The 18,397-nt window shown below is 48.2% G+C and overlaps 1 protein-coding gene across 1 annotated transcript in view; it reads left to right on the top strand.

Annotated features, from left to right (window-relative positions):
* LOC119406562 (uncharacterized) overlaps positions 1-16,546 on the top strand; it is a 46,673-nt gene extending 30,127 nt beyond the window's left edge. The window contains exons 2-3 of the mRNA XM_049419759.1: positions 13,897-14,028; positions 16,185-16,546. Coding sequence (XP_049275716.1) covers positions 13,897-14,028; positions 16,185-16,517 — 465 coding nt within the window. The 3' untranslated portion in view covers positions 16,518-16,546. The remainder of the gene's footprint in view (positions 1-13,896; positions 14,029-16,184) is intronic.
* Positions 16,547-18,397: the final 1,851 nt, after the last annotated feature.

The raw sequence follows: 18,397 nt of genomic DNA, 5'->3' as shown, positions 1-18,397 counted from the left end.
GAAAAAATAAAGCAGTTGTTAGCGCTTGTGTCGTACGCTTTTCTTTGTGGGTGTCTTGTGCGTTTGCGCTGTAATTTTGTGCTCCGGATTCTGGTCACTGTGTAATATATATACTGTGATTCTGGTACAGCCGTCTCGCTTCTTAACTCCTGTGGCATCAGCCTACCAGAGCCAAAGCTCCCACTAGCTCGCGCCACCATGAGCCCCGGGACGCTCTTCTTTTTCCCTGGCCGACTGGCCATGACTGGCGCGGCGCTACAACCAAAAAGTGGAAAAGTAGCGCGGGTCGGCAGCGATACGGCGCAAACGCAGCCCGGGCAACGATGCAGCATGGCCCGCGTCTCGCATAATAATAAATTCGGCACATGTGGCATCCCGTGAGGTTCACCCAACGCCGCGTGTGTTTCTATTTTGCCGTTAGTGTCCTCGAGAACGAAATACGCATGGCGTAATTCTCTAAGGAAGCGCGCTGAGGGGGCGAGGGGTCGAAGGTTCGAATTGCCGGTCCAGCACTTCGGAATTTCTTTCTTCGCATTTTTTTTTATTTCTGGCTTTTATTTATATATACATACATATACAGGACATTAGGGTTACGGCGACGGCAAAATCCACCGAGAGTGTCCATATAATTGTTATCTCAATAAAATGGGGAATGACACTTAACATGACCAAATGTGTCTCTCTTGCACTAACTCACAAAAAAATGGCTTTCGCCTTCGAGTTGTCTTGGAGCCCTGCGAATGGGACCCTTTTTGAGTTTTTGAAACAGCTTATGAAGAGTGCTTGCCAAAGGTATACGTCTTTTATCTGTCTTTTGTTGAGAAGGGCTACAAGGATTGGAAGCCGAACAGGCTGCGTTTTCGTGTTTCTTATAGACCATATATTTGTCATTATTGTTGATGAAATTGGGAAGAGCACTTACACATGTTTCATTCCAACAGTATACTCCCATGTCCTGAAATAACTCAGACGGAAATTGCGGCTGCTAAGGTATGCGGTTCTGAAGGGTTGTGGAGGAGGAGGAGGAGGACGACGAGGAGGAGGGGGTCATAAGCTGGCATAAGACGCCAGATTACAAAAGAGTACTATCCAGTGTACAAAGCGTATCGTCAGCCGGCAACATTCGCAGCCTTGCAACATGGCGGCGTTCTTGCGGTGACTTATGTATCGGCCCGACGCATAGGCTTTTCCGCTAGAATTGTACATAATAAAAGTACAGGTTGGTAAGTTATAAAGGTACCTGCCTCGTGGCATCACCAAGCCGGTTGAATCGGATCTGCTGAATCGTCGTTGGAGCGATGAAAACCGGTAGCTATTGGTATTGCCTTGAATGAAAATGATTGTACGAAGAACTAGTCACAGTTTGGAGCTGTTTATGAGATAAGCTCCATGTTGCATCGCCGTTAGGCTGAAAAAAAAACCTACAGGCAGGAGATGGCCTCCGATTCGACGGAGTACGCGGCACTGCATGAGCTAAGAGTTCATGAATGAGGTTGTTTACTCGTGAGGCCGCTACGGTTTTCGAATGACGTGTTAACCCATTTCACTCCTTTCGATCACTTGGCTTTCCCCCGTGTGAAAGCCATGTGATCCAAAACTATGTGAATCTGCCTTTATTTTTCCTTTCTGAATGAGTTGTGCCATAGATGCAACAGGATGGTCGCTAACAGACTTTCCTGTAAGTACTTCTTGAGGGGCTAGTTGGTGAATCATCTAGAAATAAAACGCGCAGTTTTGGACACCATGGAAGTAAGACAACAGGACGAGCGCCTGTTGGAGACAGGGGCTCGTCCTGGTTTCTTATTTCCGTGGTGTCTAAAATTGCGCGTTTGCTTTCAAGGACTTTCTTATATTGGACATCTATGGCATGAGGCAATAATCGGCGCCTGGTGATTTAACGTCTTCATTGAATTTGCATTCCCGCATGTTAGACATTTCTCAACGATTGTTTCCTTGCGTCCTGTCAAGCGATCTTGTTTGCGGTCTGTAAAGTATCGAGTACTGTTGTTTGTGTCTACTGAATAACTCTAGACTAAAATTCTCTGTAAACTGTGGATCATGCAGGCTAATGACGAAAACGCTGGCCTCTTCCTGGACCACTTGGCTCGCAACCGGAGTGTGAAGTCCCTGTGCATGCAAGAATTCTTTGTGATCGCGCGGGAGGGCCAGGCTCTGGCAGACGTCGTCCGACACCACGTGACCCTGGAAGAAATTGATGTACGGCGCATTGTTACATTATATTCTAACCTTACGGTAACATTAGTAGGTCGAGTACTTTACAATTGTTAAAAAAAACTATGGCGTTAGTGCCACTACGCGTGCACGTTAGTGCACGAGTAGTCCGCCGCGGCAGTGAAGTGGCTACGACGCTCGGCAGCTGACCAGAAAGTCGTGGGTTCGATCCCAGCTGCAGCGGTCGCATTTAGATGGAGTCGAAAGTCTAGAGGCCCCTGTACTGTGTGATATCAGTGCACGTTAAAGAACACCACATGATCGTAATTTCTGGAGCCCTCTGCTACAGCAGGGGCGTAGCCAAGGGAGGGGTTGGGGGGGTTCAACCCCCCCCCCGTAATTTTTTCAGTTTTGCTTGCGTATATATACACGCACACATACAAACGCACGCACGAACATACATATAGCATGGTTGAACCCCCCCCCCCCGAAAAAAATTTTCTGGCTACGCCCCTGTGCTACAGCGTTCCTCATGAAGATATCTTCATATCAAATTTTTATTAAAGGGGCCGCTAGCATGGCGGTAAAGCAAGAATAACACAGATAGCACACGTAGTTTCTTTAAGGTCGTTCTTTTGGGTTCATAATTCTCTGCGACTACGCAATAAAATAAACGGCATCATTTGCAGTGATAATGCACGTGCACAGATACTTGTTGAAGTCACGCCTTTTGTAGCATACGATAAATCGGAAATTAGCAAGGTTTCGCAGTTCCACTGTTGCCTCCTCTACTGGTCCATAGTATTAGCAGCCGCTATAAAAGTATCTGCCAGACGTTATCCGGGCTTTACTACGCAGCTACTACTAGCTTTATCATTTGCGGCCCTAGATCATTGTTTCCAGGCGAATACGCCAGTGGATGCACCTATTAATTAACTGGTAATTCCTCGCTTCTTTTAGCGCTGGACAAATTCTATCTGGCATTATCAAATTAAGAGAAGAAAGAAAGGGAGCTTCGCTTATGTTCTCACACATTCTCGCTTGAAATGAACTGCTAAATACACGCCGGTTTTGCATTCAACGGAGTCAGTTGTGCGGAAAGTTGCTCGTATGAACTTGATCTGCGGGAACGTATGCGTGTCATCCAATCGACGTTTGCAAAAAATCGTAACTGTGTGCTTACCAGGCGTGTTAGGTTGGCATTGGTGATAAGACTGGGAGAGGGGAAAACCGTGCAAGCATGGACATCCTTGTTAAACAGCGTGCACATTATCCCTGTGAGCGTCCACGCACTTCCCGGTGCGTTTGGTGAACGAACAAGAAACAGCGGAAGCACACCGCGGACATTTGCGAAAAGTATTGAAGCCCTACAGCATAATGATTTCCGCCACCAAAGATGTGCAGGACTTATTCAAACCATACATCGCGTCAACTTTGCTAGCGTTAAGATGAAAGCCAGAGACTCATGCAGTGAACAACGTACCAGCCCCGCTGCTGTCATTGCCAAACAAAGTTGTGTAACCTAAGTGACGTAACTGAATCCAGATAACCGTATCAAGCACTGCCACTATAACACCGGAAGCCGCATGTACGAACCCTAACTAACCCCTGCGTTATTCATCATTCATATGGTAGCAAGATAATTGGAGCGTCAGATTTCTTTTGTGTAATTAGCGTATAAATTCTAACGTAAAGCTCCGAGTGCCCTGTTCCCTAATGAAAATGGACAACCAGTACTGTTGGTGAATCCGAAATGCCTGCTCACCCACAAGACACCACGCCCAACTGATCGGTCGTCAATGGTGCTTGATATATATGCATAAAGAAGCCGCTTATGCCCCTTTCACCATTTCACGCGGAAGTCTAGCATGCATCGAGTTTGATTTCGTGAAAGAAATCTCCCGGCTCTGTAGGGTCCGGAATAAGGGATAAAGCCTGACTCAGTCCTTACACGCAGCGTGGTCAAGTGGCGCTTGCATTTCGATCAATCATAGTGGCAGGCGGCACAATACAAGGACAATAACCTTGGCAGTTTCTGGGGCCTCGGTAGTCACCTGGGAAACACTTTTCTGGGAGTTCCAAATCGACTTGCTACTGGAGCCTTTGTCAGTTGCAGCACGAACCATCTAGCGGATTTTTTCGGTCAATGCTTACGGCATTGTCGATTATGTTTATTTGAACTATTTACATACAACCACACATGTGCTTGAAAGACGATTTGACGAAACATTTACATTTATAAAAACGCTTCAAGTGCAGGAACGCGCTGGCTTGCACTAACAAAATTGTTAGGGAAACCACCAGTGTCGTGCAAAGCGCACAAAACAAGTTCACTCACTTGCTCGCACTCGGGACTCGGGTCGGAGTTTCCCCGCTGCTGCGAAACCCCTCCCCCTCCCCCGCCCTATCCCACCCTATTGGAGAATCCTGCGCCCGCCTATGTACACGGCCACAGTAGCCTCAGCTACGACGTACTTCAGTTGGCAGCGGCGAACTATGGTTACAGCCAGCTGCAGTAGATACTAGTTACTGTACGCGTTAAGGTACGTGCACACTGGCGGGAAGCATGCCGCGGCGGCGTCCCGCCCGTCGGCGCCTCCGCGCGGCAAGCAGCAACACGCTGTCCACATTGCCGGCGCGAGAATCACGAGACAAGAACGGGCATGTCGAGGAGCGCGCACCCGCCGGCTCGCGATTTCTCCCAGAAAGACGGAGAGCAGTTGCACGGGTGAGGAGAACAATGTCTCGTTGCTATGACGACAGCCCGTGTGAGAAGGAAGAGGAGGTAAAGCAGGCGCTGATTGGTGGTTTGCTTGCGCGGCAGCCGGCGGTAGCGGCGAAAATAGGTCCCCGAGCGATCGAGTCGGCGGGAGAAAGATTTTGACGCTCCGCGGGAGAAAGAGAGAAAAGCGGCAGCGAGCGAGCGGTGAGCGGCGGGCGGGAGTGTGCCGCGCCGCCAGTGTGTTCGTACCCTTAGTCTCTGCTAGTATCTGCACTCCTCGAGCCCATTAGCTCAAGTGCAATCACTCCTTTGTGAAGACGGTTCGGCCTCCGTAAGAGTTACTTTTTTTGACAGCCGTCATGGATATCGCTACATTGATAACTTGTTTAAATCGCCTGGCCCACTAGTGCAAAGTGACCAAGGCTAGTAGAAAAATGGCAGCCAGGCGTTCGAACTGAGTGGACGTAACTTCGGTTGGCGGCATATGATTTACGACGTGACCAAGGTCAGCACGCCCGCGTTAATAAGGTTGGACCAGTCCAGCGGCTGGATACCAGTCCAGCGACTGGATACCCAGTGACTGGTCCAAACGGAGGGGCCGAAGCCAAAGCCATGCTTTACGATGCTGATACTGCAGTAGTAGGCAGTGAATTGCCATCACCTTTGTTCTAATTTGTGCTGTGCTGCTGAGCTTCGCTGCGCAATTTGATCAACGGGGGTTTTTGGGGGGAAAAGCTCAAAGGTGACGTCGATGAGTGAGGTGGAATGCACGATTTCTCCCATGAATATTACTGCATAACATTGATTGGACAATATGTTGCGCGTGACCACTTTACTTTCAGCGTACGTGTTCTGCCTGCGTTTCCTTTCATGGTGCAGCTCGCAGTTCACCTTGGTTCCTCATTTCATTGATGTTGTTCAGTCAGATCAAAAGCCAATATTCTAAATTATCACCTCCCCACTGTCCGGTACGGTTTCCGTCTGCGGCCTTCGCGGACCAGCTGGCCATGGTCCTCCTGGCGGAGGAGCGTCTATAGGTTTTAGTTTGACCTCTAATAAAGTCGTTTCTCTCTCTCTAATTCTCTAAATTCTTAAACTTATGGCGACTACAGTTGCAGCACCTATGATGCCACGATATTCGAGCGGTACTCTGCTTTATTGATAAAACGCGTGATTAGATGCATTTATGGAATCATTATGGTCGGATTCAATGGTTTATTATTTTGTGCGTTAACATTTATTTTGACTTAATTATTATATTCATTATTGCATTTTTGGATGCTGTCATCAATTTATTGACGATAGAAGGAACGACCGACCAATCATTTGTTGTGTAAATGTATATAATGATTTATTGAGTAATAAATACTCCAATATTAGTGGATCCATTTACTGATTGACGCACTGCCTGATCGTCTGATGCATTTGACTGACTAAACTGTGAGTGAGTGAGTGAATAAACTTTAATAAAAGTCCGGGCGAGGTGGGGGGAAGAGGGGATTAACCCCTGTCCCGTCCCACTCTCCGTCGATGATGGCGTCAGGTGACGGCTTGAAGCCCTTGGACCCGCGTAAACTGTCTAAAAAATTTTTTTTAAGTTTGCGTCACTTTTGTCGGCAACCTGGAAGACCAGGTTGGAAGTCCCGGAAGAAACCAGTTGAACTTTAGCTCCTGTCCAGTGTGGTTCTGTGCTTTTTTCTCTACGTTTATCGAGCAACGACCACAATAAACCTGGAAGACTCGTAGTGTACTCCACCAAAAGAAGACTCATAGCGTTGTGCACCTAAGGAAACTCATAGCGTGCTCCTTCGTATCTTGCTGCAGGTGAGGGGGCCCTCAGATTTCCGCTCGTGTGCCCTCCTAGCAGCGGCTGTGCAGAGTCGATCACTGCTGTCGCTTACTGTGCGCGACTGCCGTGTCGACGCCGAGGACATCCAAGCTATGGTCCCCGCGCTGACAGTGCTCAGAGCGCCTCTCCACTTCACTGCCGAGATGCTACCACCTCAGCCAACAACCCGGCTCCGAAAACTCACGTTTGTGAATTGCGGAAAGTGCGACGTGGCTTTAGAGGAAGCGTACGCGAATCTTATTGGAGGCAAGTACATGCCCTCTAGCTGCGCCACACTGTTGCAAATTTTTTTCCGCCGATTATTTGGTGACGTTATTCGAACTGTAAAAAGTGTAGAATGCTCGTATGTACCTCCGGAGAAGGCGCTTGCCTAGCGAACGTTGCGCGGCAAGTGTAGGCGCGAAATTGCCGGCAACGCGGATATATTGTGCTTTTCGTGGCAGCTGACCAAGAGCTCAGGAAGTGATTTACGGATAACACCTTCGGCTTGCAAACTTGTGTGCTTGCGACACGAAAATTTAAGGCACAGTGTCTAAATCTACCTCAATTTTGAGTGCGATTGATTTTTTTTAGCTTTCAACTGCGCGTGGTGTTGACTTACCGGTTTGATGATCGTTTAGACCAAAGGAAGGAATCCTGAAATCATAAATAGTAGTTTACCAGTATTCCTTAAGAGATATGTATGTAACAGCTGCATCTTAGCGGTACTAACCTACGGGGCGGAATCCAGCTGGGAGAAAAGGGGTTTAACTTAAACAGAGGACGACACAGCGAGCCTTGGAAAGAAAATGAAAGGTGTAGCCTTAAGGGACCTGAAGTGAGCAGAGTAGGTCAGGGAACAGACATGCGTTAAGGACATCTTAGTCGAAGTAAGCAGAAATGGGCAAGGAATGGCATGTAGCGAGAAGGCGATATGAACGGTGGACATCGAGAGTAGCAGACCGGATTCTAAAAGGCAAGCACGTGAGAGATAAGCAAATGAGATAAAGAACTGTGACGGCAGACCGCCGCCGCCACAAGCATAGGACCGTGTTATTTGGAGGAACGTGGGAGAGGCCTTTGCCCTGCGTTATGCGTAGTCAGGCTGGTGAATGACGATGATGATGAGACCAAGGCCACCGCACCGAAACGCGGACGTTCAATTGGCTCCTTCGCCCGAGCTTGCGGCAGACGATGAAGAGCAACTAAGGGTCGTCAGCTGCCTTAGAGTTCTGTGGTTAACCAAAGCGTGGTGAACCACAACGCAACTACCGAGACGAGGACGATAAACACATACAAGGCGCTGACTTACAATTCCTTCATGCGTGTCCTCCTTCTTATCGCGCTCGTCTCGGTAGTTGCGCTGTGGTTCACCATGCATCACCAACTCGCCCAAATTTTCACGTTACTAACCAAAGCGATTGTGTGTTTGTCGCATTACATTGCGAGTATAGCCGTTCTGATAAAGATAGTTCTTGGTCGCGGAAGCGTACATTCTCTTTGACATGTACGATAGCTTGTGCGAGTCGTATTTCTTATCGCCATTCGTATCTCGTCGGCGTAGGTGTCCTGGTTCACCTAAAACTGCTCAAGTGTGGCCTGGGTGAAACTTTCGCGGCGTGCGCCGCATACAGACTTCTCATCGACAAGCGACTGCGCGAGCTTGATCTGGAAGACAACCATTTCACAACTGACGCTTTGTCCGACATGATAAGTACCCTGAAGGTAAGGCGGACGTTCTTAGGTTTATTAAGGCCTTAGATGCCTCATCAAACGCGAAAATTGACCGTCACCGTCAACACGAGGGATGCAATAATAGCGGTATGACGTCACCATATGACGTCATCGTGAGGTTACAGGTCGCCAGAATTTGTGAAGTCATTGTGACGTCACTGTGGCGTCACACTGCATGGCGTCACGTGTTGACGTCAGCGCGAAGTGCGTGTTCATGTCAGGGTACAATGTGTTTCACTGCCCTGTAATTGGCGCTCCACTGCATACTCTTCATGAACCCACTGGCACGTCTAACACCCTTGTACATTACATTTCTGCTACACCGGGCTCAATTTCATCTCTCATGGCGTAGTGGGCTGTCGGCTTCCCTGTCCTGCAGTTTTGCGCTGGTTATGGCGTAATATCGTTGTTCGTTTCTATCGCGCCCGCCGTGGTTCTTGGTTTCTTGCCAAGATTAATTGTTATACTCCCACTTTCCGCCCCGCGAGTTAGAACTTGTAGAACGCACTGATTTTACACTTTTAGCTTCAGGCGCAATGCTTAAATACCTGCCATGATTTGGGAATGTCGGCCGTGTGCGCTTCAGCGCCTCCTTATCCTCTCGTCGATTTCCTTTCATGAGTGCACTGCACTGTTAGTGCTTGGCTTAGATCTAAACATTCTCGATTCTGATTCTAAAGGAGGTTTGTTTATTGTATGATACTTTCTCAGCTCTGGTTTTCAAAACTTTTTTTTCTATTTGTTGCCATCGTTGCTCAAAAGTGCGATGTCATCTACCGACCGTAAGTTCTTACCGAATCTTATTTAATATTATTTGCTATTTTTCCCAATGAACTAGTTTTTGCACTTTAGCTGAGTATGTGGTGAACATTATGGAAGTTATTCGATCAACCGGCCTGAGCCCTTTCTTATTCGCCAATATTTTCCTTTCCTTGTGGACGAAGAGTTGAAGCTTCGCAGTCATTGTTGATGTTGACTACGGTGTTCACACAGCCTCGAGTGGTTCTAGGTGGTTCAATGCCCCAAAACTGCCAGTACCTCTGCTGAGACCAATGTATCTTCGCAGTCTATTGGAGCCATGTAAAGGGGTTTGGTTCTCTTAGCAGATTTCTCAACTACGTGATGGATAGCAAAGCTACGATGCATTGCAGAATATTCTTGTCATCTAGCAAGCTTGCTCTTTAGGTTAAGATGACCTGTTTCCATTATTCTATTCAAAATTACCTAAGTGAATAGTTTGCACAGAACTGAGAGTAGCACCATGTGTTCATCTCTACGACAAATTTGGTATGTTATACTATGTTGCCTTTTTCTAGTTAAGAGTATGTACTACATCTCAATGTTGATGTGGGCACGGTTCCGCGTTAAGGGCAACGAAGTTTCACTGCCGCGGTCCACCCCCCCCCCCCCTTTCCCAACCCCGCTGGTCGAGTCCGACAGAAAACAAGCCTTGCATTTAATGGAAAAGAAAAAATAAAGGGATGAAGTGCTGCTTACAACAGCCTGCCTTTGGTCCCAGGCATTTCGTGGACACAGGCGGGAAGTCAGCCCTTCCAATGCAACATCCGCTGTCCTTGGCTGCCGTGATCGTGAAAAACTAGCGTGGCTATAACACTCCACTTTAACCAGAAACGGGACAGGTCCCACTAAGGTGTGGGGCCGACTTAGAGCCCTTCTTAAATGATTATGGTTTGGCGAGGGCAGCCGCCCTCCTGTTCACATACCTATGCATCTGATGCACCGAGTCTTTCTGTGTAAAGTGTCGCGATTTTCTTAATTCTAAAGTGACCTCCTTATTTGATCAGGTCGACTGTTGTATTTCACATCGCCAACTAGTCCAACTGTCGTCATTATATACGGGGCTTTTTTTGGGCGTTGCGGGATATAGAAGTTTTCGTGGGTCCACATGTTTGCAGGTGAATAAGACGCTAGAGGCGCTGGTGGTGAACATGACAGACCAACACCCTGCGGAAGAGGTCGCCTCGTTGTTTCGTAAGATCAACAAGATGGATGCCTTCTCCCGCATCAAGTTTCACTGGGTCAACCCTCGAGCGTCGGACTTATTACACAGCATCCACGCATCCCATACGCCCTCCGTTTGCCTGAACCTGGACGAGCGCGAAGACGCGCCTGAATGCTTACGGGCCATCGCCGACCATCGAAATCTCGACATGGTCTACCTTGAATTCGCAGAGCTTCCGCAAGGAACCGCGGTCCAAAGGCTGACCCACACTTTGGCTACGTCGAAGTCGCTGAGGAAAGTATCGCTCAGTTCTTCTGTTTGGAGTAGCTTAGGGCATGCATGTTCTTAATTTAACTTCTTCAAGAAATGTGAAGTGTCGACTGGTTAACTAATTATCTAAGGGTGCTCACCTTCCCTTGGAAGAAGTCGAAGTTTTAAGCCACTGATTGAGAATTTGGAAGGCTCGGATGTTCAATAAAAAAAGAAGCATTGCAACCAACAGAAAAAAGATAGAACGAAAAACAGTAGTCATTAGCTGGTTTCCTTTTAACTGAAGTGAACATGAGATCTACAACAAATTGAAAGTCCAGGATTGTCAACGAGCCGCAGCAGCCACTGCGGTCCTGAACTGAGGGTCCTACCCAGAATTTCCGTTAAATTAGCCGCTTAATAAAGTTTCTCCTACCTTCTTTCTTTCCTTGCAAGGAAACGCAGGTTAGCCCTCTCTATGATGCGTTAGAGCTTTTTAAGCTTGTATGTCATTCCAAATTGCGCAAACGGGTTTACCGAATACCGGGTTACAGGTAAGGTACCCCTAGTTGCAGTACGATAGTATCGACATCATGTGCGCTTCGTGCAACCAAAGTTACATACACGCGTCTGTGTTTTAATCTAGTGTTCCTGAGGGAGAAAAAAGATCAAAAATATAACCTTACCCGAGAACTATAACGCTCTAGCTTTATGCAGCAAAAATTCTGTGCTTTCTTGGGTCATCTCGGCACCTCCAGATGGCGACACCAAAGCAACCTCCCACGTTTACGGCTACGGTAAACCGTTCTAGTACTAGCGTAAAGGAGTTTACAGGCAAGCTAAAACTCTCCATTGATACAACCAACCGCACCTGATTCTGAAACTGTTTATTGATACGTTTTCCGGAAATGCGGAAGGCGCTATTGCGGCACATTGTGGTCTCGACGACAGCGCGAGTTGTGGGGTTGACTTGACCATAATGCGACAAATTATGATCGCGGCACACTCTGCCGCTTGGTACAGCATGAGCTACGCCTAATGCGAATTAATTGGCGAATTCATTGGGCTCTATGGAGGCTCCGTTGGGGATTCATCGGATTTTTTTAACCGTGGTAGGCTTAAGAAGACCGCGTATTCACGATGTTCTACTGTAAAAATAGGAATGTACAGCACTCGGTAAGCCATAACTTATTCGAATATTCAAGAGGGCACGAGCGTTTGCTTATTTCCCCTTTTGGAAAGATATTTAGCGCTAAGCTTCAAACACAAGCACACAGGAATACATGACGGGATGGCATGTCTTTCTCAGTGGAACATGCAAGATCTTTAGATGATGATTCAGCCACGTTCATGAATCTACCCACCCATTGTCGCTCTTGCAAAGATATGCAGAAACTGTGAGCCACGACTTCAGGGAATGAAAATTCCAGCTAAAAGTAAGGACAGATTAGCTCGCGAGTTTCCTAAAGCTTTTTTTTTCATCAAGCAAAAGGCTGATAAGGGCGTCAGCACCATTTCTGTCTCCTTGCGCGCAAGCGAATACACATTACTCGATAGGCCATTATAAGCAGCGTACGTTTTTTTCTTTTTTTTCAATCTTTTGCCCGGAATGGGCATACGCCCAGGATCTTCCGCGTCGTGCGCAGCATATGTCTATTTTTTGATAAACTCTGTTGGAGTACATACAGCACCCGTCCCGTCACATCTTTCTGTGTGTTTGCGTTTGAAGTTTATAGCGCTGGATATCTTTCAAAAAGACAAATACGCATCACCAACTAGCCCCACAAGGTGTTTTGTTAAGAGTATTTGGCCCTTCAGGCGCATATTCAGCCGTGGCAGGTTATCCGGGACAGATATTCATACGCGCTTTTCGAATCAAGTTTCCTTCTTATATAAAAATATTTCATTCCCATTCCAACTTTCAAATATTTGCACATCCCCAGTAAGAAACTTGAGGGTCCCGACTGATACTCCGATACGCTGACATTTGTAGTCAGCCAAATATTTTAGTCGGGAACAACTCATATTTATTTCAAATTGTACGTAGCATTCGTTACGACGAAATACTTGTGCTTCGAAGGAAAACCAGCAAACAACTCTCTTGCATAGGTTGACAGAAGAGCCGCACTCTTAAGGGCGGAGCTCGTGTGTATTCATAGGTTATTACCGCCTATTCCGACATGTAAGGCATAAAAGGATATTTATAGACGTATGTTATCAATACTAAACATATACTAGACGATCACAGCATGAGTTAGCGTGAAGTTTCCCGCTTGAAGCCTACGGTGTTCACTCGCGTATTGCCCGTACTGCGAGTTAACGTTGGCTAGCCGCTGTTACACAAGGGGCGTTCAAATGAAAGGTACGAAACGACACTGTGGGTATAAATGAAGACTTTGTTTAAAGCATATACTATGTGCCTGATCACAACGATCCCATTGATGAAAGAGCCGAAGGATTCGTTGCTCCCAGAATTCCTGTGGCCGTGACGAGACCCAGATCTTCACAGCGTCCTTGAGTTCGTCGTCCTAACTGAAGCGCTTCCCTTTCAGGTGTTCTTTTAGGGGAACAAACACGTGGAAATCCCAGGCGATGAATGGTGCCCGGTTTAATACCTTCCGCTGTCCGAAATCGGATAACGCCCTGCTGCTTCTATCGTCGAATTTCGCAATGTGAACGCCATCTTATCTTCACACGCGCTGCCACGTCAGTTGGACGGCGTTCTTGATAAAGGCTCTGCTCTCTACTGCGCATGCGGGCGCCCCAGCATGCTCCGATACCCGGCACTGACTCCAATCGCATCCCTAGATGTCTCGCTACATTTTCCCATAGCGGCATAGGCATCTATGTAAGCGGTCATGTTGTTACCACGTTTCGTGCCTTTTGATTTGAACACCCCTTGTATCACAGTAATAAACGTAAACGTGTCTGCCTCAACAAACAAACAGTTTCGCGCACGACGGCAGTTACTCTTAAGGAATGTGGACGCCTCTTTCTTTCTCCCGCAGACATTTGTCGCTGAGCGTCAGATTACCCGATGCCGACGTGGTCCTACTGTTTCGAGCCCTCGAAAAGAACCGCACCATCTCTGTCATTGAATTCCGTTCCATCACCTTCCAGAAGAGAACGGCCAGAGCGCTAGGACAAATGGTCGAGCGCAACCGAAAGATCATCTTTCTCACCGTCGTTGTAGCAGATAATGACCCTGTGGTCGACTGCACGGTGCAGGTCCGCAGCATCTGCCGCGAACTCAAGGAGGCGATCCTTCGGAACCGCTTTCTGATGAACGTAGTCGTGAGGATTGGGCTTTCTGAGCGCTCCAATGACCCCGTCATCAGGGATGCTCTAAGGAGCAACACGGTGAGCTTTCCATTTTAAATGAGTCGGGCTCTGACACGTGCATAGATGAACAGATCGACCGATGGAGTATCTAACCATGAGTGACGTCACAAACATACTCGTATACGTGCGGGAGCATGACTGCCGCCCTATATTTGTTATTTACGTGACGTGCGCAAAGTAGTACATTACCTGCCCTCACCTACGCCCTCCTTGAAATCTCATGACATCCCTAGAAAATTTGTTTGTCTACACACAAACAAATTCACTTGGCCACCAATATATAGATTCACTTGGCCCACTCACATATTGATGCGCTCGGCCCACACACAAATATATTCGCTCGGCCAACCTAGAAAGAAATTCACTTGTTCCATACAGAAATAAATTTTTGTATGGACCAAGTCGCCGACCACGGAAGGAGTATGGAGTCACCAAGGAGTATGGACCAAGTCGCCGGATATTGTACCCAAGCAAATGCGTGATCAAATCATCGTCGAACCAGTTCCAAAAAACATGCACCCGCTCTACAACAAAAAAATTACACCATCTCCCGCTAAAGGGGACCATGAGGCGATGCGAAGCCGGAGCACTTGCACGATCGCGTTCCGTTGGCGTTCGTTGGGCATGCTACCGACCTCGCGTCGTGGAACGCGAAGAGGGACGCTACGCGCGTCGTATCTTTCATCTAGCCTGGCCGTTAATTCTCACAGGGCGAGCGGGGAACGCGGTCGACAGGCGGGCGAGAGGGGGCAGCGTAGGAGAGGAGAGAGAAGGGGAGGGGACGCGCATGCGCTCGAGCTCATCGCGGCGTTGCGCAGGACAGAATTTCGGCATGTCTAGCCCGCGTTTCAGAGGAAGAGTGGAAAGGGGTATGGGAGAGGGGTATGGGAGAGGAAAAGTGGAGAGGGAAAGTGGAGAGGGAATCTGGAGAGGGAAAGTGGAGAGGGAAAGTGGGGAGGGGAAGGGAGAGGGAAGGTGGAGAGGGGAATGGGAGAGGGGGAGTGGAGAGGAAGTGTGTGGAGAGGGTATGCGCATGCGCAGTAAGGGTGGTCACGCCGCACACCACCACCACCACCACCGCCGGATTGAGGTCGACCTTAAGATACTTCGCATCTAAAAGCGCCGTCAAGAGCGAGCCCGAAAGCTCTTGCAGAGAAGTAGCGATCCAGACGCCTACATTACCGACGCCAGTCTTTATCCCGCGCCGCCACAAGGCTCCAGAAAACAAGCATATGCATTGGCAGTGACTAACAAAAGCAAAGTCGTGGCCTGCGCGTCCCTAGCCACCCGATCAAGTGCCACCGCAGAGGCAGCAGCCATAGCCTTGGCAATTAGAGAAGCCGAAAGAAGGAGGCGCCCAGCGTATATTTTGACAGACTCACAAGCTGCGTGTCGCTTATACCTTAGAGGCACACTTCCAAGATGCGTGACTGATATTTTGGGGCCCACGTTGATGGAGGCACATGGCGTCACTTGGTGCCCAGGGCATGAAGGCCTGAGGGGGAACGAGGAGGCAAACTGCGTAGCTCGCGCACTTACTGGCCGAGACGCAGGACTCTCCTCCGGACATCTCACAGGGCACCATGAAGAACAAAGTGTAACAAGCAGGCAGATATTGGAAAACCAACGCCTTACAAGACGCCAGTACGCCCCTCCACATCCCAACTTGAGCAGCCAAGAAGCCCGGGATTGGCGCCGCCTCCAAACGAACACATATCCCCACATATCAAAATTACACGCAATTTTTCCACAGGTACACACAACAGGGGTATGTCCCTGGTGTAGTGACCACACAGCCACACTTACACACATCACTTACCAATGTACCGAGCGGGCAGCCAGTGCGTATCTAGGTTGGTGCGCTCACTACAAATGCACACAACGTGGTCTTGGGAGGCATGGCTTTCCGAGCTGGCACTGGGGAGCCAACTGGTCACCCTAGACCAGGCCCGGCGAGCCGCCGTGGCCAGTGGGGCTCTACAAGAGGGCTCCACCCGGGATTAGCCACGTACTCTAATTCTTCAATAAAGTTTATTCTCTGTCTCTCTGAGCAAAACTGAGCTATCGCTCAACAAACGGGTCTTAATCGCGTTCATCCACAACATATTTCTGTGACTGAAATTGGCGTCACGGCATGCTTCGCGAATAAATGTGCGCCCTCTTCTGAAACGCAGGTGCTCCTCAACCGAGCAGTCCGCTTCGTCAACGGCTCCATGGAAAAGGTGGACGCACTTGCCTTCGACACCCTGCAGCACTGCGAATCGGTGCCCCTAAGGCTGCTCATGGATCTCGATATCTGCCGCGAGTCTGCGCTCGAGAAGGTCGCTGAGGCGCGCCAGAGGCTCCTTTTCAACTACTTCGTCCTCGCAGGAGTCGTCGAAGCCGCAGTCGTGTGCGAACGGAATCGCAAAGCCAAGAAGAAAAAGACGATGCTAGACATGATCGGCCGACGCATGCAGGCGCGCATCTGCTCCTACCTTAGCTTGGCCGACGTCGTGGACTTTTGAGCGTCGACAGTTTTTTCTTCGAGCCGCAGTCCTCCCCCTACTGACAACGGCGCTGTTCGACGTCTGCCCGCGCTTTGTGTCGGTGTACGTGACAATCCAACCGTTGCACCTTATTTTTAATTGGCGGCACTTAAATCAAGTGATGCTTCTTAACTTTGAAATTCAGAAAAGTATAACTGCTGTCGTATTTTCTCAGGTGATTGGTCGTTGCACGTTAATTTACTTGTGCATGCTATGCCGAAACGTCACTTTTCATTTGCGCAATTTTTCCATGCCACTACAGTTAATTTTTTATTCACACATTTATTTTAACACCATTATAGGTGTCTATATCTTTGCTGCGTAACAAAGGAAAGTGAAGCTACCTCAATCGACGTACAGGAATCAACGCTTAGCAGAATAGAGTGAGTGAAATAACTTTATTTAAGATCCGGCAAGTGGAAAGCCCCGGCCTGGGGCCGGGTAGCAGAATAGAATCCTAATTACTTTTCACAACGGTTCTCCTTGAAGACAACATTAAGTTGCTTCTCAAAATGCGGTCACTGAATTTGTTAGAATGATTGTACTGGCAGCAATACCTCGATATGTCGAAGGTGTTAAATTGTTTCTTCCATGTTATGACACATACATTTGTTTTTAGCCGCGCTAACGCCTTCGAAAATTATTACGTATCTTAAGACACAGCCTAATCATCTTGCTGTCCCATGTTTTAGTATAGTTGACACAGTTAGCATGAATGATTTTTGATGTGTTGATCTTGTGCTCATGCTCCCTCCCTGTATTGTGTTGGAGTCTGCTGCAGTGGCATGCCGAAACCAAGATATTGACATTTTTTTTGAGGAATGTCGCACTGACTGAACAATAACATAGATTTGCTGCTGAGTAATTCTTACATTGATGACTGTATCAGTAAAGGACTGTACAAGAAGCATTGTGCATGTATGGCTCGCTTAATTTTTGAACTTGTGGTCGGCCGAGTTTCTGACGCTGAAACCTGCACGGCGACTCGCACTTCCATTCGGATTTCACAGAGGCGAAGCTTCCCTTCCCTGTCGGCCTTGACTGCGACTTGCAATCACGAAGACATACAATACAATAATAGCATTAACCATGGCATGCGACGTCTGCACCACCATAGGAAAGCCCTTTCATTTAGTCACATGGTCCTGTACTTGTGTAATAGAAACAAACATTTTCTAACGTGCTGCGATGACTAGATGATTGGCGACGTGCTTTCAACAGCAGAGCTGTTCTAAGCTTGAGCTCCAGCCGTGCCCGGCAGCCGCTCAAAACTCGGCGCAGCTGTGCAAAGCTAATTGGAAGCATAGCCATGTATAGTATTGTTTGTATAGCAAAGGGGAGAATGGGAAGTGAATGTTAGGGGTGAGTGATGTGAGCGTGAAGAGTGGAGGTGCTAAAGCATAGCACAACCATGTACAGAATAAGAGGTGTGAAAGGGTACTGAGGGTGAGGGGAGCTAAATGTATAGCATTATAGCCATGTATAGTATAGCAAGGAGCGTGAAAGGAAAATTATGGCCAGGAGGAGTGATGTGAGGAGCAGGGGAGATGATACAGCATGGCATAGCCACCTTTAGTCGGCGCACGGCCTTCTTGTCGGTGGGTGGCGGGAAAGCGGCGATGGCAGCTGTTTTCTGCGGGTCTGGGAGCACTCCAGTCTTGCTGATCACGTGACCCAAAAACAAGAGCTGCTCGTACGCGAAGCGGCACTTTTCTGGCTTCAGGGTGAGCCCGGAGTTCTTGATTGCTTGAAGTACGGATTGAAGTCGCTGGAGGTGTTCGTCGAAGTTCGAGGAATACACAACGACGTCGTCCAAGAATAAAAGGCAAGTCTGCCACTTCAAGCCAGCTAATACAGTA

Source organism: Rhipicephalus sanguineus, chromosome 10, assembly GCF_013339695.2.
Source record: "Rhipicephalus sanguineus isolate Rsan-2018 chromosome 10, BIME_Rsan_1.4, whole genome shotgun sequence".
Classification (NCBI taxonomy): Eukaryota; Metazoa; Arthropoda; class Arachnida; order Ixodida; family Ixodidae; genus Rhipicephalus; species Rhipicephalus sanguineus.
Note: the sequence above shows the minus strand (reverse complement) of the source record. Positions and strands in the feature narration are given on the sequence as shown.